The 21,419-nt window shown below is 48.9% G+C and overlaps 1 protein-coding gene across 1 annotated transcript in view; it reads left to right on the top strand.

Annotated features, from left to right (window-relative positions):
* ITGB5 (integrin subunit beta 5) overlaps positions 1-21,419 on the top strand; it is a 63,714-nt gene that overhangs the window by 1,030 nt on the left and 41,265 nt on the right. The window contains exons 2-5 of the mRNA XM_087733565.1: positions 2,973-3,058; positions 10,858-11,062; positions 16,063-16,312; positions 20,272-20,440. Coding sequence (XP_087589691.1) covers positions 2,973-3,058; positions 10,858-11,062; positions 16,063-16,312; positions 20,272-20,440 — 710 coding nt within the window. The remainder of the gene's footprint in view (positions 1-2,972; positions 3,059-10,857; positions 11,063-16,062; positions 16,313-20,271; positions 20,441-21,419) is intronic.

Genomic DNA, 21,419 nt, shown 5'->3' with positions numbered 1-21,419 from the left:
TTAGCTAGATAAAGAATGAGGTACATCACTTTTTTTTTTCCCCCTAAGCAAGCCAGTACATTCATCTCAGTTGGAGGAGCTGCCCAAACTAGGATTTCTTGCAGAACAGGTTTAAAATGAGGTCTGATTGCCTGGAGCATCTTTATGAGTAAATTGGTTGAGTACCTTTCATGAGTTTCCTATCTTGCTCTGCATCAGCAGTTTGATGTCTTAAAATCTCAGCCGTCTCGTGGCATGCGCTGTCTTCCTCTGCTTTTTTGGGCTCTCCTGCGGCTCAGCCCGAGGGAAGGATGTCATCTGGAGATGCTCTTTGTGCCTGCTGGACACTGCTCTGCAAGATGAAATAAGGTGCAGGGCTTAGGAGTCAGTGTGGGGTGTGGAGCTCAGCCATCCGGGGGGTTGGATTATTTTCCTCCAGAGTAATCCCAACTAAATCCTGGATGGAATTTTCCCCATTATAAGGAGTTTAGTCAAAGTTTAGGAGTGGTTTCATTAAATGTATCAGAATCAAGGAGCAGACTGAGTTTCTTCCAGTCTTACCTGGTGACTCGCTCCAGCATCTGGAAGGATCTGGACTAGCATGAGCATCTTCAGGTCCTTCCTTTGCCCAACTCGGGAAAGACTGTGCTGAATCAAGCACAGCAAAGACTTGCATCTGGAAAATCCTGTGTGTTTTTGCTCCAACTCAAAAAGCTCAGGTTTCAGTCCAAAATCAGAGGGCTTAACAAAGCTCCGTTTTCACAACAATGCTGGAAACAGTTTGGTTTTGCTCCAAAGTGGAAAGAAAAGCATACTTGGAAACTTCAAAAGCTGCCACCAGGAGGAATGTCGCCCTGTGGCCGGCCACAGGAGCGTGGGCTGCTTTGGTCATGGCACCCAGTGGAAGGAGGAGACCTTGGTTTTCTTTCAGATATTACCGTTACTAAGTAAACTCTCAAAAATCCAGCAGTCAGGAATGGAGGTAAATATTATCCTATTTCCATGCAGACGGGCAAGTGAAGCCGTGGCAGAGCCAGGGCTGGGTAGCCAGGGTACAAATGCAAGTGTTTGCTTTATAAAGCCCATTATTTTTGCTGTGTTACTCAGCGTACCACTACGAGAGCAGCGGCTCTTGAGGAAAAGCTTTCAGCTGTGCTGTAGGGTTTGGAAATGCAAGTGTTAATCTCTGTGCAAATTATAACTCAGTCGAACAAGTTACATTTTACTTTATATGACATCTATGTTTTGAGCTCTTGCAATGTCCAGGAGCTGGAGTGTAACTTCTGAATGTGAACAAGGAATGAAACGCCTGGGTTGTGGTAACAGCCAGCGAAAAAAAAACCCTAAGAAGGCTCTTGTTCAGTATGAATGAGCCCAAGCAGCCTGTCTGAATGAGGGCCATAGAGAAAATCCAGGGCTTCGTGCTCCCGGGTGAGAGTTAACCACCTTGCGGGCAGCAGAGACCCGTCAGCGCAGGGCTCTGACACGGTCATGCCTTGGCGATGACTGAGAATTACTGACAGCACCTACTTATCCTCTTTTTGCTTTTAGCCTAGGGCACGCTAAGTTCTCCTCCAGCTGTCCGGCTTGATTCACTGCTTCCTGCGCTCACAGCCCAGCCCCGGACAGGAGCGACGCAGGCAGCCACCGCTTTTCATTTTTTGGTGAAATATTCACATGGGATACAGCAAAAATCCCTTTTCCAAAGCTTTTGGGGCAGAAAGTTCTTGGGACAGGAGAAAACTCCGTGTGGCTCTTCAGCAGCCATCAGCAAGTCTGCGTGATCTGCAGATTATACCCAGCAGCGGCGTGGTGCAATGGTATCTGCAGATGCAACTGGCTGAAAATAGAGGCCTGACAATGCTTTTATTGACATTTGGGATAGAAAAAATAGCAGACTCAGAGTTTGAGCCCGAGGCATTTCGTTTGGAGTGTGCAGCCTCTGTGCTGAATCCTCGGCTGAAGATTTGTTTAATCAGTTATTGACAGTGGAAGTTAATAGCTGCACCCGGGAGAGCAGGGGCATCGGTGGTATGGAAGGGCACATTCATAGCCACAGGCATGCTTAAATAAGCTGCCACATTCAGAGCTGATACCATTGATGTTTGCTTCGGCTTAACTTGTGTGGTTCCGCTTTATTTTTAAAGCCCAAATCGTAGATTTTGCAAGCAAAACTCGCTTGGTACCCCTTCTGCTGCTGGACACCAGCAATCTGGGAGCAAGGAGCATCACCGCTGCCTTGGTTGCTGCCGCCTCGGTGGGCGCAGAGCCCCTGCTGGCATCGCGGGCAGGGAGAGCCCTCGGCCGCGGTGTGGTGTCTTCCACCCCGGCCAGCCTTGGACGTGCCCCAGTGCAAACACCCTGCCCGGCTTAACCTGGATATCCTGTGGAAATGACTCCCGTAATAAGTTAAAAGTAATTTACTGTAACAGGAGTCTACTATGGAAATCACCTGCGTGGAAGGGGGAGGTGATTATCTTCCAACACTGCTTTAAGATGAAAATTTTGGGGAGGGGACCTCCATATATTCAGCTGGAAAAATTGAGATATGCCTAGTGTGACTTTAAAAGTCGTCATCCCGGGGGGTTTTGGACAGCCACCTCTGTATTTCTGGCTAGTCGAACAGCTGTTGCATTCTGTCCACAGTGATGGAAGTATTTCATTAGGAAGACGTGTAGATGAACCCTTTGATTAACCAGAAACCATTGAAAAAGAGGGAAGAAAAATCACCAGAGTCATATTTTGGTGGTTCTCAGCCCCCCCAAAACCAGTTTCTATCCTTTTCATTTTTCTTAGGGAAGGAAAAAAAAGCATGAGAACTTACAGGTGAAGAGAGGTGTACTTCTTCTCTGGCTTTTAAGCTCCTGGGAGATTCTTTGCTCTTGACAGTGTTTGAACTTACGGTGTGTTTAACATTAAGAATATCTCAGAGAACCCCTGAGCACTGTTTTGGAGTGAAGCCCACCCTGCTCTGTTGTTCTCTCTTGCTGAAGGTCTCAATCTGTGCACCAGCGGAAGCGCCACGTCCTGCGAAGAGTGTCTTCTCATCCATCCCAAGTGTGCCTGGTGCTCCAAGGAGGTAGGTGGGCAGACTTTGTCTTGCATGCTTTTTGTAACGCAGAAAGGGAGCTATGCTCCCTCTCGACTGTTGCTGACAGCATCCCATGCCAGAAGGGGTGGGTGAGGGCAGCGGGGGCTCCCATGCCGAGTATATTTTGGGTGTATGTGACTCTCCGGCTCTTTGACGCTGTAGGAAATAAGTCTCCAACCCCGCTGGCCCCCGTGCATCCTCAACAGAGCAGCACTGTTCCTTCAGTCCTTCTGTCCCTTCAATTACCTTCTTGTTTTTGGTGGGTGCAGGGTCCCTGCATGGGCTCTGTGTTGCGGGGAGCCCTGCTCAAAAGTGCTCTCCCTAAAAAGTCCCAAGGCCCCAGCTGGTGTCCCGCTACGTGTCCCTGGCTGCGTGGCCTGGCATGGCACGGGCTCTTTGTCTGTAACAAAGATGATTCTCCTCTCTGAATCTATTGTGTCATTTTGGGGGACGACCCATGCTTCTGGCATCCGCGTTGTGCCGTGGCGATGAGTTACACAGCTTGACTGCGTGCTTTGTGGTGAAAATGCATCCTTATGTTGGTGCTGAAGGTCCTCACCCATAATTTAATTGGGCCTCCTTGGTTTGTGAGAAATTGCAAATATCTTTCCCTGCTCCCTAAGGACTACTCATGAGTTTAGAGAGTGATATATGTATATCTTATTAAATATACATCTTATCACATACACTTACGATTTCTAGAGAACAAGGTGTGTGAAAGACCTGATCACGTGCAATGCATAGGTAGCTGTTGTCTGCTTAGTGCCTGCATCTGTCCTAAATGTTTAAGAAAGAAATGAGGATGCTTACAGATGTGTGGAAAGACCCTGCCTACTTGCAGGCACAGCTGCTGTGCCAGGAACCGGCTTTGGGCTGTGGAAAACCCCAGAGCAGTGGATGATCTTGAACTTCTCGATGGGCACGGCCAGGAGTGATGCTCTCCTGTTCCCTGCTGACCCTTTTTCCTCTGGTGTGGCCGTCTTGGTCCCGTTTTGGGGGAGGCAAGCTGCGGGGTTGAGCACACACTTCACCTTCCAACTAGAGCTAGTGATGCTGAGCTGAGGATGCAGGTGCTGCCGGCGTGCCCCTCTGCTGCTCCCGTCCCTCCTCCCACCGGCCCTGCCTGGGGCGGCTGCAGCCCCTCGGGAATGGGGATGGAGGTGGGGATGGAGACAGGGATGGGGCGAGGGGGGCTCCCGAGGCCCACGGCTTGTCTGGGTCTTGGGAGGTATCCTGGCCTCTGGCTCTCCATGTCTGTTTTGCTGGGTTTTCACTTGTAGGCTGTTTTCCAAGGAAAACCTCCTAATGCTACTAACACCGTGCTACCTGGCAGCATAATAGCTTTCATGTTTTTTTCCCGGCAAGGCGAATGGCGTGCGGAAGGGAAAGGGTAAAGCAATGGATCCCGCTTTTGAGACATCTTGTAAACAGCTGTAAGAGCTCCTCTTCCAGCCAGCTAATCTGTGGTGGTGAGACTGGATCCAGGAACGCTGGCTATTAAGCTATGGGTACCCAATAGCTTGGGGTTTTTTTGTTTGTTTTTTTCTCTTTTTGGCATCAAAAGACAACTTTCTGCAAAATGCTGCCAGTGGAAATGTTTATCTGGTGGTCACTGTGACCACTAATTGTATGGCAGCCCATGGGACTGGCAGCCTGACTCTTATCTTGCAAACAGGAGAGTTACCAAAAAAAAAAAATTCCTAAATGGGATGGGGGGGGGGCAAGAAGGAAGACGGGTGTTTACAGGGAAGTGCAGTAATACTTCCTGACCTTTAGCCTGCAGCAGCTATTTAAAAATACATTTCAAGGTGTTTCGTGCCAAGAGCTACGTGTTTAAAAGCTGCTGTCCCTGTTACACACTGCATGCTAAAACTTAGCGAGTTCTTATTCTAATTCTATACATTTTTTTTAGAATTTACTGTTTGAAACTGTAATTATTTCTCTTTAACTGACATCATCAGGTGAGGTAATGGGATTGCGAAAGATATCTAGAGGTTTTCGGCTTCAAAAGTTTTAAAGCAATATAAACTCTTAATATCTGCTTTCTTCGCATAGTCATTTCACCACTTTATTTCCCTTCCCTCTGCCCCAGCCTAGTCAAGTACGCTTATTAAATTGCTTTTAGTCTGTTTTCCTTCTCTATTTCCATTAGATGTCATTCGCAGCAGTATGTTGCCCGGGAGCGTATATGCCAGTCAAACTCTATAGCTCTGCTGCTGCTTAAGTATCAAGGCTAAGATGTTGGAGGGCTTTCCGCAGACACTAGTTATGCTGTGCTGGGAACACGATCAGCTGATTTAGTGCGTATTTTCTGCTCCCTTTGCATTTACTTAACAGGTTTGGGCGCAAATTGGGCCAGCTGTCGTCATCTTTGTAGGCAACAATTAATAATTTTGTCAGGAAATATAGATAATAGAAGTCTATAAGTATATATAATATAATTCCATATATAATTATATATATTATAATATGTATATATGTATTATATATATACAGGAAGTGTAGAGATGTATATAATATATATAAAATATATATACACAAAGTATATTATATATATTATTATACCTTCCTGTGTATATATACCTTCTTATATATAATATTTCTCCCTTTGGGGAATAACATCACTTAGCGGTGCCATCATACCTGTTTGTTCTTTGTCCCCCTGGGTGCCCGGCAGTGCTGATGCTGTGAGGGACACTCTGGCTGTGGGAGAGGAGCAGTATGAGCAGGAAAGCCATGCTGTTTCCCAGAGATGACCATGGTCCACACCACTTTCTGCAGTGTTGCATCCTCCTCCATCACCCTCTGCATTCCTGGATCCAGGCTCCACGTGACTGCAGAGGAGCAGAAACTCTCGAGTGCTCGTGGCCTGCAAATAGGGGTTAGGAGTGTGTGAAAGCAATTCTGTGGATACAAGGAGCCCTATCCCTATGGCTTTCCAAGTGGGATAAGCTTTGTTGTATTTACATTGCCTTGAATTGTGAGGGTAAGAGCATGCGTATAGATAGATGCTTACAGCAGAGTAGTCAACATGCTATAAATTTGTAACTACCACCTCCTAACCTGTTAGTACAGGGTGCATCATTTCTCCTCAGCTTGAATTGGCCTCTGTTCACTTCTGCTTGTGTTCAGCATCTCTGCTCCCATCTGAGAGGGTGATGATGGATGAGTTGATGATAGCAGCTTCTGGTATCCGGCAGCCCCGGAGCCCCCGGGAGCTGCTGAGCTAACCACAAGCCTTTGGGCTGTTGGAAATTTGGAAGCAGACATCGATTCTGTTGGCTCACGGAAGAATACCTTGAAAGGCAGGACTTAAATGGGGTCATCTGTTTAAATGACACTTAAAAGAGGCGGTAGATATGTGTGGCCTTAACCGTCACCTGAGTGTGCCTTGAAACAGGGCTCTCTGGGGGAAATATGTGACTCTTGGGTGATGGAGACTGCTGCAGCCTTTCCATCCATGCTGGAATCTGAGGAGATTCCTCAGCTCCTCCTGCAAGCTCCTGAAGAAGCTGGCAATGACTAGAAATTGCTGGCACGCTGCTGGTGAAAGACTGGCTGGAAGCTGCACGCTGGCCCGTGGGGTTGCTGCAATCTCTGCGGCAGCCTGGTTTTTGTGGGTGGGAGAGGAGGATGCTCATTGATTTTTTGTGGTGGCATCAGGTTGCCCAGGCTCACTGGGGCTCGCTGGGCTTGCTGGGGAGTGCAGGGAGCTCTGGAAGCGGCTTCAACATCGTCTGTCGAGCTGCCAGGTAGGGCATGATAGACAGGTGGGGTTTGTGTTCATAATAAACGTACCTGGAGTGATTGCAGGGGGAATGCTCTCCAAAAGAGTGTTTGGGAGTACTGGTACGGAGGGAAAAATTATGTCATTATGTTGCTGTTACCTTCTGTGTGCTGCTTTGGGGAGCAGCGTACCGACGTGCAGAGGCTGCTCTTGTTTGTTAGGTGTGTGTGCATTGTGTGTGTTCAGCCATGCATTACCTATGTGGATGCGTTTACGTGTGTACATGTCAAATAGAGATGTGGGTTAATTACATTAATTAAACTGAAATTTCCTTTTTGATGAATTGAACTGAAATTTCCCCAGTGACGCCCTCTGTTTTCTAGCAGGTTGCTTGTACCCCATCCTCTCCCATCTCAGGAATGTTTGTCTGGAGAATGAGGAAGGAAAATCAAGGATGTTCCTAGAGGGAACGTGTCAATTTTTTAAAATGGAGAAAGCAGGTGTAGTTCAGACTGAATTAGTGCAAAACTGGATCGATTAAAGCAAAAAATGGTAGGGACGTGTCTAGTCAGAAGTTAGATACAGTCAGTTAGACACAGTCAGTGCTATTCTCTGTTTTTATGGCATGAACCAAGCAATTTGTCTTAAAACTGTCAAACTGATGAGCATGTAATTGTCACACTGTTGTTGCCAATCACTTCTGTCCGCTTGCGTGCATTTGCTTTTGTGAGCTTGTTAGCGCAGAGGCCGGACCACAAAGTGCCCACCGGGCTGCGCGCAGCCGGCGTTACCAGCAAGGACGAGGCGGGATCTTCCCGAACCGATGCTTTTCTGTGGCACGAAGCAATGCTTGGGGCGGTTCCTGCTTGCTGTGGGGTAGGTGCTGCATTTCTCTCTGAAGCAGGCCTGCGGACAGATGGGTGGCGGGTATTTGGGTGCACCAAATTGCTTAACTAACTGTGAGGTGTCCTCTGCTTAGGGGGAATTGAGGTTTGAACCGGTGTGCCATATCTGCCGTGGGGCTGCCTTTTGGCATGGTTGCTCATGAATTATTTGGACCTGCGCAATATCCTTTACTCCTCAAATCTTCTCATCCTTTTTTTCCTTTCACTTAACCTCTGTCAGCCTCGATTTTTCTCTGTTGAAGAAAACTTTGCGCTTGAGTTGGATGGTACCTGGTAGCCACAGTTTTGGCTTTGGGTTTTGACCTGTGGGTGCACGTGAGCGGTGTTTGCAGGGTGCTGTGGCCATTGCTGGGGCTTTCCCGAGGCCACTGTCACTCCCCTGCTCGGTGTCACCCTGCCTGGGTTAGAAACCAAAGCAGAAGCAGGGGTCAGTCCTGCAGCCCCTGGGTGCTGCGCTGCACCCCCTTCCCTGGGGTGTTTGCACCCCAAGGGGTTTATTTTCTTCCACCCCGGGTAATGCAGCATTTTGCCGAACAAGAAAGGGCCTGGATTTGATCTGAGCTGCAACTTGTCCTGTGGCAAGTCCTCTGGGCCCATTTTAGAAGAAAGTTTAAGAGAAAATAGCTGGGTCAAGCAAGGGGGACCTGTGCAGAGGTGCTGCTGACCTGAGAGCTTTGTGCAGCTCCCATCAGAAGGAGCTGCGTACAGGCTTTCCCCTGACCTCCTGGGCTTCCTTTGGAGAAATTTTGTCGTGGAGGCTGCGGAAAAACACATTGCAGCAGTAACTGTTTCTCGCCACTGTGCAAACGGACAGTCTTGCACATGCACGGGCGCCCTACCCCAAAAAAGCTCCCGGCAGGTCCCACACGGGTGTGCTCCTCACCCCATGGGCCAGCGCTGTCTCGTCCTTGGTGTGCGGATGCTGCTTTCGTGTACACCCCTTGCTGGGATGATGAACATCGGTATAAACAGTACCATACCCAGAGCCGTCTCTCGTGGTGTTACGAGCTCGACTGCTAAAGAGTAGCAGCTGGGGGAGGAAGCCGCCCTCCTCCTCTCCCCGGGCTGCCCGCCCCTCCTGGCTCTTGTTCTGCTGCCCCAGCCCCAGCCAGAAAATTAAGCCCTAATTCAAAGCCCTTTGAAGTTGAGTCTTTCCCTTCACATCAAGAGGCTTTGGAGCAGACCCCAGGGAGGATTGGAAAAGCCTGATAAAGGCTGCAGTTGCATGAGCAGCCCTAAATATCGTCCTATTTGGATACTTCTCTCCAGTGTTAATTCCTGAGGAATAACTAAAGGTTCCCAACTGCACTTGTGGTGCTGTTTGTGTTGCTTTTTGCACAACCGGAGTGTCCTTTCCAAGAGGTGGCCAGCAGAAATGAGCTGGCAGAGGTGCTCACCTGGAGCTGTGGTCCAGGCACCGAACAAGCAGGAGAGTATCTCCCTGCAGGTGCCCTGCTCTGGGCAGACGAACCCGGGAGAGTGCCTGGACCCCTCCAGCTTTTCACTGACTTTAGGTCAAACCACATCCAAGATAAACTTTTCTCCAAGGCTGCCCTAAACATGCTGCTCTGAAAGGCTGGGTGTTGTTTTCGGTTTTGTGAGGGATTCTGATTTTTATTTTGTCGTGCTGGAGATGATTTAAATAGTCCCAGTCCTCCTTTCTGGAAGTTCATCTGTTTACACAACACGTTCCAAGAAATTTGTGTTCGCATCCATCCAATGTGCCGTCTCCTTGGCTGGATCTCGCTGCTGGATGCTGGAATGCAAATCTCACATTTTTCAAATAGCGTTGGGACCTCATAGTGAGAAAAAGCAGTAGAGAGCCTCAGTCTGCATCCCCAAGCCCCATGGCCGAGGCTGTCCTCGGGGGACCCCTGGAGCACCCCGTGGGGTGCAAAGGTGAGATCTGTCGGATGACCTCTTCCTCCTCGATGTCTCCCCCATCCTCTGCCATGCCAGAGCATCAGCAAAAAGTGGGGTTTATTCAGCCCTGCTCCAGTTTTTGGCTGTGCAGCTGAAGGAGGGGCTGGCATGGCTGTGAACATCTTCTCTGCATTATTTCTTGTCATTTCAGTCCATCAGCCCTCGAGCAGAAGATAGTTGTCTCTATTGTGATAGTGCAGAAATAAGTAGGAATCGGCTGTTGAAAATTCAATAAGTTTTGGGCATACGACTCACTCCCTTTGGCCCTTTTGGAAAAAAAAAAAATTAAAAATAAAGGCATTCTAACAAATGGGCTCTTTGCAAAAGGCTGCATTGTGCAGCCAGTTGTTTCCGAGTGCTGCCCCGCACAAGGCTGCATTGTGCACCACGCACGGGGCTCGCAGCGAGGGCTGGAGCTCTGGGGCCGGGCGCTGGGAGACTCCCTGCCATGGCAGCCCGTCCTCCGGGAGCGAGCGGCTGCCTGCGCCTCGCTGGCTGCGGCGGGCACAGGCTGCCTTTTGACCACCTCCCATGCAGGCTCTCCCACCTCCCTTATTCTCCAGCAAAGCTGCCCAGGACAGCCTGCCCACGTCAAACCGCTCCGGCTGTGCTCCGCCTCAGTGACCGCTTGCTGTGGTCACTGTTTTTCTTCCATGTGATGGTGTCATGCCAATGCCTGCAGTGCAGAGGTGTGAGGGAAGAGGGACATGCGGTGCTTGCGTGGGGACCTGTGGCTTCTCACCTGGGGAAGAGGGTGCAGGTTCCTGTAGCCACCCAACCTCGGTCTCCAGCTTCACATCTTGACTTGTCCTGCTTCCCACCTTGACTTGTCCTGCTTCCCACGGTGCCACCTCCTTGTCCTCTCTTCTCTCTTTTGTAAAGCTCCTTCAAGGTGATGCGCCTGTAAAAAATAATGGCTTCTCAGCTTTTCCCCTCGAAGAGATGGGAATCAGCTGTCCAGGCAGCAAACCAGACACTGCCTTGCTTTCTGCTGCGGTGGTTTGTGAGCAAATTCAATTTTCAGACCCCCGTAGGATTTCTTTTTTGGTAGATCCCTTTGACAGGCTCAAGGCTCAGTGCAGGCTGCTTTTGACTACAGCCACCACAAACGACACCAGCTTCTCCTTGTCATCTCCTGCTTGCTGCAGATAGCAGTGCATCCAAACAAAGCTCCTGCTGTGGGATTGATGTCTCTCCCTCCCCTTCCCTTTTGTCCGTTCTTCACCCCCCAGGAGTTTGGCAGCACGAAGTCCATCACATCGCGGTGCGACTTCCTGCAGAACCTGATTGCAAATGGTTGTGCCGGAGCCATTGAAAACCCCAGCAGCAGCATCAACGTGGTGAAGAACGTCCCTCTGAGCAGCAAGGGCTCCGGCCAGACCCACCTGGACGTCACGCAGATCATGCCTCAGAAGGTTGCCTTGAATCTTCGTCCTGGTGAGTCCCCAGTGGCTCTGAGCCGTATGCTGGGGTGTGCTTGTTGGGGGTGAGAAAGGGTGGCCGGGACATGCCGAGAGCGTGTTATAGCCCGTGACCTTGTAGCCCGCTAAAGAAGGTCCCTGCTGGCCCCTTCCAGAGCCCATGAGCTTCAGTGGTGCATCACAAACAGGTTTGGGGCTGAGGTGTATGTTCTCTATGAGAGGACACTGCTGTTATGCCAGGTCAAACAAATCCCACCCAAAACTGTTGTCAGTACTAGTCTTAACCTTTGCATGTGTTTAAAAGAAACCTACTCAAAAAATGTAATCGCTGGGTGGAAGGAGTTAAAATAACTTTGGATCCTCCACCAAGCTGACAGTGCTTGACTCTGAACTGAGACAGCTCCTTCTATAAATTGGAAACAAAAACGCATATCTGTTTTCTGTTGGTATGCAAAAGAGACGTGGGATCAAGGCTGAAGATGGAGATTTGAACTTGTGACTCAGGCCTTGGACTGTGGCCAGATCCCTGTTTCATTCCCCTGAGCCATCACTTTTCTTCAATCTTTTCCTTTTAATTAAAAATTAGAAGGGAAGGGCTAGGCTGAGCCATGCTTGTTATCAAAAGTTTTTGCATGGTGGGGGGAGGCTTTAATGTGGGTTCAGAATTCTTTCAAAAATTTGGCAGCCGATATTTCTGAAGGGGGAAAAAAAAGCTCTTTATTGCAAAGTTAGGAAGCAGATATAAAAGCTTGATTCATTATAAGCAATTGGTGTGGGTTTCTAAGGCTTACAGTTTTGTGACAGCTCTCATGAGCGTACAGAAAAATGAAATATGATGTTTTGCCCAAGAAAAACAGGCGTTTGAGCTGGTGCTCATGCTACCACTGCTCTCCCAGAGCCTACCAGTTGCTGCAGGATTTTTTGTTTTAATTCTATGGGTTGGATAGTCCTCATGTCTCTTAATTAACTCTTCCTAAGCAGTATGACTGCTGTCATCAGTCAGACCCTCAAAGATAAAGAGATTTTGCTTCAAAGCCTTAAAAGCAGATACCTGAGGGTGGTTGTCACTGGATATGGGGCTAGATGCATGGCTTCCGCAACTGAATGTTGCTGATGAAACAGGTTTTCTCCCATAAAAAAAGGGAGTTGTTATTACTCCTGTTTCTTGAGGCAATTCCTGACAGAAAGGGCTGGCTCAGCTTTGACATCTCACCTCCTGCAGACCCTCCTTCACGCCCAGTGCCCGGTGCCCAGCAAATTCCCCTTTCCCAATCCCTGTCAGTTTTGCCCGGCCGGAGGCGTGGATGCCCACCGCTCCGGTCGGCAGCAGGGCATGGGGGTCCCTCTCCCTGTGGTTTCCCGGGGGCCGCGCTATCGGATGCTTTTGGGCCGGGGAGCTCCCCTCCCTGTGCGCCTGTTGCAGAGCATCAGAGTCATTGCAGGAGGAGGGACATACCTAGATGTTTTTAATAGTATCTCCCATCCCATTTTTGCTCTCTTTTTGATGTTGGGCAGCACTCCACCTTATTCAGGGCTGATGACTTCCTAAACCCTTGTATTAGCATCCCCAGTTTAAATTATCCTTGATCTTGAGAATGGGTCCTGAGGGTTTCACCCTGTGAACCCAAGACAAAAAGGAGACAATGTTGATTTAATTTTGGGCATGAAGAGTGTACTATTTCAAAGATGAATTCACATGGCAGTCTGTGGTGATGGTGATCTTTTATTTTTAGACCGCTAAGCAGAAGCAGAAGGGAGCAAATTGTCAATTGTTCGCTGATCCCACCCAGGCAGTTTGATCTAAGCATCCTGTGACAGAAGTCACATCCCCAAATCTCCGTGCCCACAGCTAGTTTCCAAAGGTTTTAAATTGATGTCCTTCACAGGGTAGCTTTCAGATTTCACATGTAGTTTTTATAGTATTGCTTTTTAATCTTGGGTCCACCTATAAAGCAGTGTGTTCTGGTTAGATGAAAAATATGAAGAGCGTAAAAAGGAATTTAAAAAAATGAATAGTTGCAAGTTGTGTTGCCCATCAAGCCGTAAGCCTCACCAAGCAGAAAGAAGAGATTTTTGTGGAGAAGTGATTGTTGAGTTTGTGTTCCCAAGTTGGCCAAAAGCAGTTTTTCCAGTTTCTGCACTGCCTCTGTGTGACAGTATCCAAGAAACATTTCTGAATTCAGTTTTGAGTTAAAGACTTTTCAGTAAAAGCCCTAAGGAGAGGATGGTGGTGACGGTACGTGGGGAAGGAGGAAGCTGGATTGTCTCTAGTAGTGTGAGAGTAATATCATGCACAGAGAATAATAAATTCTTTTGCACTTACATCTGCACACATTAGCGATATTTTCTCTGAGATAATTGATATGTGCAGTTAGGAATGACAGAAGAACCAGGCCTAGGTTCCTGTTATTTTTGGTGCTTCGCAGGGACTAATAAATTCATAACTATTAAGAGAAGAAGGTTTCACTACAGCATCCCAAATACCCTTTCTGGCACAGGAATTCCCATCTTAGGACTTTCATGGGAAGAGGAGTGTTTTGGAAATGGAAATGTTGGGAAATGCAGAAGGACATATCCTCTTTTTCTGAAAGGGCTGGGTATTCCAGTGGGAAAAATATGTAGGAATGAAAAAAATAGGCATGGGAATGAATTTTCCAGGAGTTAAACACATTCTTGCAGTGCTGAATTAGTCAAGCTTGCAATCACCGTTTTTTACCCTGCAATCAGTGCTAACAGGTATTGCAGTATATAAATGATACGCTCCTTTGTTTCCTCACAAAATGCGTGCCAGGTACAGCGTCAGGCCTGCCTGATTTGGTTGAGCCGCCTCCATCGCTTTGCTTACTGCAGGCCCTGTGCTGAGTTGCATCCTGCTGCATACCACATCTCAGTGCTGTGCTGGGAAAGTCCTGCTCCTGCTGGAAAAGAAAGCTGGGGAGAATAAGGAGGAATATTTATGGCAAGAGTTTCCTGCTTCTTACAGCCGGTATCTGGGCAATACCTACATGCGCACGTTTGGGGACGGTGCCTCTTGCAGCCCTGCCTTTGCCAGGTGGGGTTGTAGCAGACTGCAGCGGGGAGCAATTACCTGTAAGAAAGAAGCCCTGACTTGGAAGCCACCCTTGATCTAAATGTGCAGGGAAATCATTAAATAGAGGGAAGGTCTTGGTTTAGGAGCTGTAGCTGACTCCTCTGATACCCCAGCACCAAGCTGGCTGAGATGCACGGAGAACTGGGGGAGCAAAGAGTGCAGCCCCGGATCTAAACCCTTCACAGCTTTGTTTGCAGAAGAGGCAGGCTCTGACCTTTATGCACGTCCCCTTGGCTGCTGGGACCTCTGCTTCTTCGCCGAGGGGCTGGCTGCTGCTGGGCCAAAGCAGCTGCTGCAGAGGGCTGGGAGAGGGTGTCCGCTCGCTCCCCGCACACGAGGATGGCTGCAGGAATCAGTACGAAGCAGATCCTGGAGCCAGGGAGGGTGTTTGGCCCTGCGTGCGGCTCGGCGCAGCGTGACCCCAGGTGCCAGCCGGGACTGCCGCCTGCCAGGCTGCAAAGCCCCTCGTGCCATGTCTTGCCAGCACGGCAGTTTTGGGGTGCTGCTGCTGCATGTTGTTGGGCTGGAAGTAAGTGGGAGCAGCTGTGCTGCTCTGGACAATGAGGAGAACAATAAAATGGTTAGGGAAATGTTTTCATAATACTAAAAAATGTGTGTTTCATTTCTGGGGAAGAGGAGGGGAAGTCACGAGCATTTTGCAGAACCTGCCAGTCCCCAAAGTTCAGCCTTGGCCATGAAGAGCTGGGAGAGGTGGGCAGGAGAGGGAGCATGGTCTTGACAGCATCTGAGTCCCTGGGTCTGAGACCCCACTGAGCTGGAAAAGGGGCCGAGATGGCAGCTGGGGATGTGGGATCTCCAAACCAGCTTAGGGTTTGAGGGTGCTGAAGTCTGGGGATTTCATTTAAACCCCTCTCTCAGTGAAGCATAAGGCAAACATTTGCCACCTCCTCTCTGGCTCTACCAAGGTCCGTCTGGTGTGAAGTTGAGTTCACTTTGAAGCCACTTCACCTTTTTTGAGGCCCGGGCAGTGCCAGTGGCGGCCTCCCCTCCTGGGCACCCCTTCTGGAGGGCATCTCTGGCGAAAGCAGTTTGGCAAAGGGGAGGGTCAGGGGAAAGGCTTTCCTCTGCTCTTCTTCACATTTGCGCAACCTGTGACTCAGCCCTGTCAGCTCCTTCCCTTGTGTTCATCACTTCAGGAAGCTTCATCTCTAGCTGGGTCCTTCCCCAGATGACCCTAACAACCTTCTTTTTCCAGTTCACTTCCCTTTTGCCCTGCTTTTTCCAGAATGATGGTGGCATGGCTCTTTTTTGGGGGAGAGATCCTTTTCAAAGGTGTTTCTTCTGTGTCTGCTTTGACTTGACTTCCCTGCACAGCTGAGAGGACATCTTGCATTCATCTCACGCTGGCTGTTTTCTCCTGACCCTCTTTCTTCTCCTGCTCCACCTCCTTCTCTCTTTTGGGCAGGACTTCTTGGTCTGCTCCTGCTTTGCTTTGAGGACATACCCAAGTAAGCATGTGCAGGGTCCCTCTTTCAGTAGTCCATGAAACATCCATTTGAGGTTCAGTCTTCTTGCTTTTCTTTCCAGTTTTCTAAGAAAATGCCCCTGGACTGTACACAGTCCGGGGCAGCAGCATTTTTCATGTGTCCCCCCTTAGATGTTCTCTCAGCTGAGATGGAAAGACCCTTTTCCATATCTCCAAAGTAAAATAGAGACATGCACTCTATAGATGTGTCTTTTCCTTTCCAGCCAGTATACTACATAGCTTAAAAGGACCCAAAGTCATTACCTGCTTTCCTATTAGTCTTCTAAGGGATGGATTTGGAAAAGCTTATTCCCCTCACCTTCTTCTTTGGAAGTGATCTGTCTGCTCTGCAGGGAAGGAAAAAAAAAAGCCTGTGGTCAGGATTTTATGTATGCTAGGAGTTTCCTTTTCACCGCTCTCAACTCTTGTGTGTGTGCAGGTGACCGGACCTCCTTCCGAGTTCAGGTTCGGCAAGTGGAGGACTATCCCGTGGACCTCTACTACCTGATGGATCTCTCCCTGTCCATGAATGACGACCTAGATAATATTCGCAATCTGGGGACCAAGCTGGCTGAAGAGATGCGAAAGCTCACTAGCAATTTCCGGCTGGGGTTTGGATCTTTTGTGGACAAAAACATTTCTCCTTTCTCCTACACGGCACCAAGATACCAAAACAATCCCTGCATTGGGTAAGTGGTAGGTGTACCCCGAAGGGACAAGCCCTGTGTTTGCACAGAGCCTGGCTGCAGTCTTCTCTTCCCTTTCTTCTTTTAAATAATGAACTACACTTAAGCCCCAGCTTTTGGGAATGCTGATTAGCCATGGCTGTCGCTGTGATGCTGCAGGGTGATTCAAAATAGGACAACTTCCAATTTTGCAGTGGCTGTTGGGAGATCTCTGCATCTAGAGATGGGAAACTGTTGTACTGGGAGCCTGAAGCTATTTTTAAGTACCTGAAGAGGATGCAGACATAGCAGGCTTTTTTACAGACTTTAAGAAAAAGGAGCAAGAGCCAGAAATTCCTGATTTCTGATCCTAGCTCTGAGTCATAGCTTGGCCTTGAGTAGATCAATTAAGCTCTTTGTCTCCATTTTACAGATAAGGAGGCCAAGGCAATGTAAGTCCTTCCCAACAGAAGTGTTAGGGGGAAGTGAGATTTGTGAGGGCTTGTAGAACTGACTAATGAGTTCTTGCAAAGTGTTTTGAAGATGTCAGGCAGGTTTTTTAGTCTTAATTGCTGTGGACGGAAAGCAAACTGGCAGTTGCAAAAGACACAAATGATGTGGTTTGCTTTGCGGTGATATCAGTCTTCCTCCTTTTTTTTTTTTTTTTCCCACTAGAGTCTTTTTGTTTGCCCTTTAACCGCCAGAGTCGGGATCAAGTCCATTGAATCCAGGATTATGCCAGAGTGAAATTGAGTGTAGTGCAGGGTATCCAGGCTCAGATAGGTTTGGACGTTGGCATGAAAGGATGGATACAGCAGCAAGTGGCCTCCTGGGAGAATGTGACTGTTGACCCTCACCTTCGTGGTGCTGTCATCATCTCATCCATCCTTGGGGTGCTTCCTAGTCATCTAAGGGCAGTAAGGTTAGCATTTTTGTTTGAGCCACTTGTGAATACTTACATCGTAAGATCACAGCACAGACGGACACCAAGCTCTGCAAGCATGTATCCTTTAAGTTTGCCATATGAGAGGCAGATTAAAGAGAGCTTGCATCAGCTATGAGTTTCTAGGCCAACTTTTGGCGTCGACCAAACATTTGGTGTCTCATTGCACATTGACCATTGACCAAACAAAATTATCTGTATTCTGTTTTCACCAGTTCTGTCTGAAGAAGAAAGTCAAGTAGGTTTTAACACTAAAAACTCATTCTTTGGCCATGAAGCATAGCCAAAACTGACCATGCTGACTGAGCCAGGGAAGTGGCTTTCTGCTGCCACAGCACCATACACCATGCTCTTCATAGCTTTTCCCCCCGAAAATTTGGCATGGCCTCAGACGGATGCACTTAGTCATCTCCATCATCCTCCGTCTCCATCACCCACTCATGTTGCTCGTGGGATGGGGACAGGGTTTCGCTCCAGCAGGGGAAATCTCTGAAACTTTGTTTGGCTGATGTGTGATTTAATTGAAGTGACATGGCTTTTGCCGAGTGAAATAGAGTAAAAGGTGCAGGAGGGGAGGGCGAGGATGGGAGAGGAGAAGAGGATGGAGCTAGACAACTCTGCAGTGAGGCATGCCTGAAACTGCTAATGCCCTTTCATCGAGGGCATCCAGACCTGTTGCCTCATCTTCTCACACCATGATCAGGCTATCTGCATGTCCTTTTGGTTTTACCCAGGTGGTTGCTTTTCTGTTTATGGGTTACATTAGGCCAGCCCAGTTTTGGGAAACCATTTACGAAGGATTGCCCAAGGCAGCTCATCTGGTGGGTGCTTCCTTCCAGTTGCCATCTGTCGCCTCTTCATCCAAACCAGGGGTGCTGGCTCCTCGTTGTTCTCCGGTGGCATCACCTTCCCCTGCCTGCTCTGCAAGCGGGCCGTCGCTGCTGCCAGGTGACTCATGGATGTGGCAGCGAGGTGGGTTGTGAGGTGCAGTGTTGTTTGCAGCTATTTCTAGTGCCAAAGCAGACTTCGTCCAGTGGCCTGCTCGCATCTAAAAAAAGCTGCAAATAAACATGAGCCGTGGTGGGTTTTTTTGCCCCCGGTCCAGGCTCTCTCCTCCTCCTCATGGCGATGGCCGTCTAGGTGAGGTGTGGCTATGTTTTCGTGTGGGGTCTGGCTGGGATCCGTTGTGCCTCCTCCATCCCTCCCCAGCTTGCTGCTCCCCCCTGCTCCTGGCTCAGCATCCTGGCTGGGACCTCCCGGGGATCCAGGACGTGGCCTCTCACAGCCACGGTGTCATTCAAGAGAGATAATATGAAGGAAACAAACACTAAATTAAAAAAGATAAGGAAGGCAGAGGCTTTGACTGAACACTGAATTGCCCATCTATCTGTGATATGACTTTGGGAGGTTACAGCCTGAGATAACCCACCCTCGCTGCTGCGTGCCCTTGCATAGTCACTCAGATATCCATCGTCTCTCCTGCTGCTGCCTGCAGCTTCTGCCAGCAAACCTGGAGTGTAAAACAAACAAAAAAAAGGTTTGACTCATACATAATTATTCTCTTCTCTTCTCTTCTCTTCTCTTCTCTTCTCTTCTCTTCTCTTCTCTTCTCTTCTCTTCTCTTCTCTTCTCTTCATCTTTTCGTCTCCTCTAAATGATAGATTCTCTTGGGATTGTAGAGAGTAGACAGAGGGTGAGACCCTAAGAGGTGGGACTCTACAGTATGTCAGTGTTTTCCTTCTGGACCAGGACTTTGGCAAACCAAGCACCCAGATGTATCATATGGGTTAAGGGCTGCTTGCTGAGACCCTACAGAGGTTTCAGACATCGCACGCTCCTCGCTGGCCCTAGGTGCAAGCAGGATGCAAGTCTGAACATGGAGCTGATCACAAGGGATGGCTCTTACTGCCAGCTGGGCCCAGGGCAGTGGGACCTGCCCCATGGTTAGGTGTGTGCTTGGCTGTGCGGGTGGAAATCCCTGCTCCGCGGTCTCTTGTGAGGGATTTGCGTTCCCAGCAGTGGTAAATCTTAAATACTCCTTTGTGTAAAAAGCCTCTTACAGCTTACCCATAGTGGGTCATGTGTCAGCAGAGGCCTTTAATTGTTCTCCTGGTTTTATCTTTGAAGATAAGAGTGAATTAGTGCCAGCCCAACTGCTTTTTAAACACATTTTCTTCTTAACCCTTGTTGTCCCTCTCCCCTGCACACATTCACTGATTTCCCAGGCCGCAGGAGCTGCCCTGCTGAACTCTCCCAACCATGCGGTGAGCACCAAAGCTGCCTCCTGACTGTTTTGTACGGAGAAAGAAGTTTTCCTGGTAGCTTGCCGAGGCATTTCTCTGCCTTAGGGTGCCACTCCTACCTTTCTGCTCCAGCGATGCTCTGGAAAGTGGAGATGGTGTTTGCTCACCAGCTTGCAGGGAGAGTGGGAGGATGCATGAACTGGTGTTAGCTATTAATGCATCTTGTGGTGTGCAGTTGCCAGGTGCACGGTGACATGCAGTGGGTGCAGGGTGGCACATATTGCCAAGAAAACTGGATGACAGAGTGAAAATGCATGTTGAAAAATAGGGGAAAAGTAGCTGTCGGCAGTGACGCTCCTGTGTGGTGCCCTTTGATACCAACCCGCCATCCTGGGCTGCTAGGGAGGGTGGCTCTGGCCCTCCTGCCAAAATGTGCCCTCTGCATCACGGTGGGTTGCATCCTGGGCTGCAGACTCCCAGTGTGAAAACCACTTTATGGGTGCTTGAACTCTAGAGCTGCATGGCCTGACGCTTGGTGTCTCCTCTCAGACCTTACGTGGAGAGAGACATTTGGTCCCTCAAAGCCCCTCAGGGGGAACCAAAAAGATGGACTCTACTGTAGAGTTTCATAGATAAATAGCCAGATATCAAAGTGTCCAAAACATGAAGACTTGTGGAAGTATTTCATCCCTCTGAACAGAGGTTTGGAGCCCAGCCTGGTAGAGCTGGGAGCTTCTGCAGCCCTTGGCTGCTGGTGGGGTTCCTCCTAGCTGACCACTCCTCTGTTCCTCCTGCAGTTACAAGCTGTTCCCCAGCTGTGTCCCATCCTTTGGCTTCCGCCACCTCTTGTCCCTAACGGATAAAGTCGACCGTTTCAATGAAGAAGTTCAGAAACAGAAGGTTTCCCGCAACCGAGATGCTCCAGAGGGCGGTTTTGATGCAATTTTGCAGGCTGCCGTGTGCAAGGTGAGTCACTCTGATTTGTGGAGTTTAAAGGCAAAGCAAAAGAGGAGGAGGTTTCTTCTGCTTTGTTCTTGGACCAGGGTAAGGCTTCAGTATGGCATTTTGTGGAGGTAACTACTAAATTTTTCTTGCAGAAAACATGAAAGATGTCTTGGAAAGTAGAGGCTATTTTTTTCATGTGCTTTTGTACATGAACAGGCAAAGAAAAAAAGGTTAATATCTTTTCTAGTTTAAAGGGGTAAAAACAGAGCTTTTGCAAATGCAAATTTAGGGATGAGATTTCGTTGCACGATTAGACTTGTAGGTGCTGATCCCTGAGCACCTGGGATGAAATCCTTTACGATTCATGTACGCTTGTGCACAGGAGCACTGTGCGTTGGCTTAATGTGTTTCCTAAGCATGTGTCAAACACATCTTACAGCGGTTGACCGGTGTTGAAGGTTGGAGCTGGTTCCTACTGCTCGTACCTGCCCCCTTTGGTGTGTGGGGCTGGATGATCCCGCCTCCGGGTGCTGATAGCCTGCTCTCCCTCTTTGTCAGCAAAACTGGAGCTGTGAGCAGTAATTAAAGACAGAGTTCATGAGCTTGGTGCCATGTTAGCCACATCCTTAGGGTTTTTGGAGATGTTTGCTTGAGGATCTTTCTGGAACAAGGAAGTAGGTTGCTCCATATCTCTTTGTGCAGCAGGGATGGAAGTGTTTGCTCCCCTCCGCCATGTGGCTGAGCTGCCCGGCTCGCCAAGCACAGCTCCAGTTGCTTTTTCCCCTCTTGACGTACAGTTTGTTTTTTGTTTGCTCTAGCCTTCCGTAGTCCTTTTGGTTGGGCGTGTTTTCTTCTGGGTCTGGATTTTGGGAGCTGGGAGATAGGCATCGTCTGCAGGTATGATGGGATGCAGGCTTGTGGGAAACAAGATCTTCCCTCGCCTGGGTTGGCTTCATTTACACTTCATGCTTGTGGCAGGACTGAACCTGCCCTGTTGGAT

This window comes from Nipponia nippon, unplaced genomic scaffold, assembly GCF_047370975.1.
Source record: "Nipponia nippon isolate SJK-2023a ecotype South Korea unplaced genomic scaffold, ASM4737097v1 scaffold_5, whole genome shotgun sequence".
Taxonomy (NCBI): domain Eukaryota; kingdom Metazoa; phylum Chordata; class Aves; order Pelecaniformes; family Threskiornithidae; genus Nipponia; species Nipponia nippon.
The sequence above is the reverse complement of the archived record's forward strand: the minus strand, read 5'-3'. Positions and strand labels throughout refer to the sequence as shown.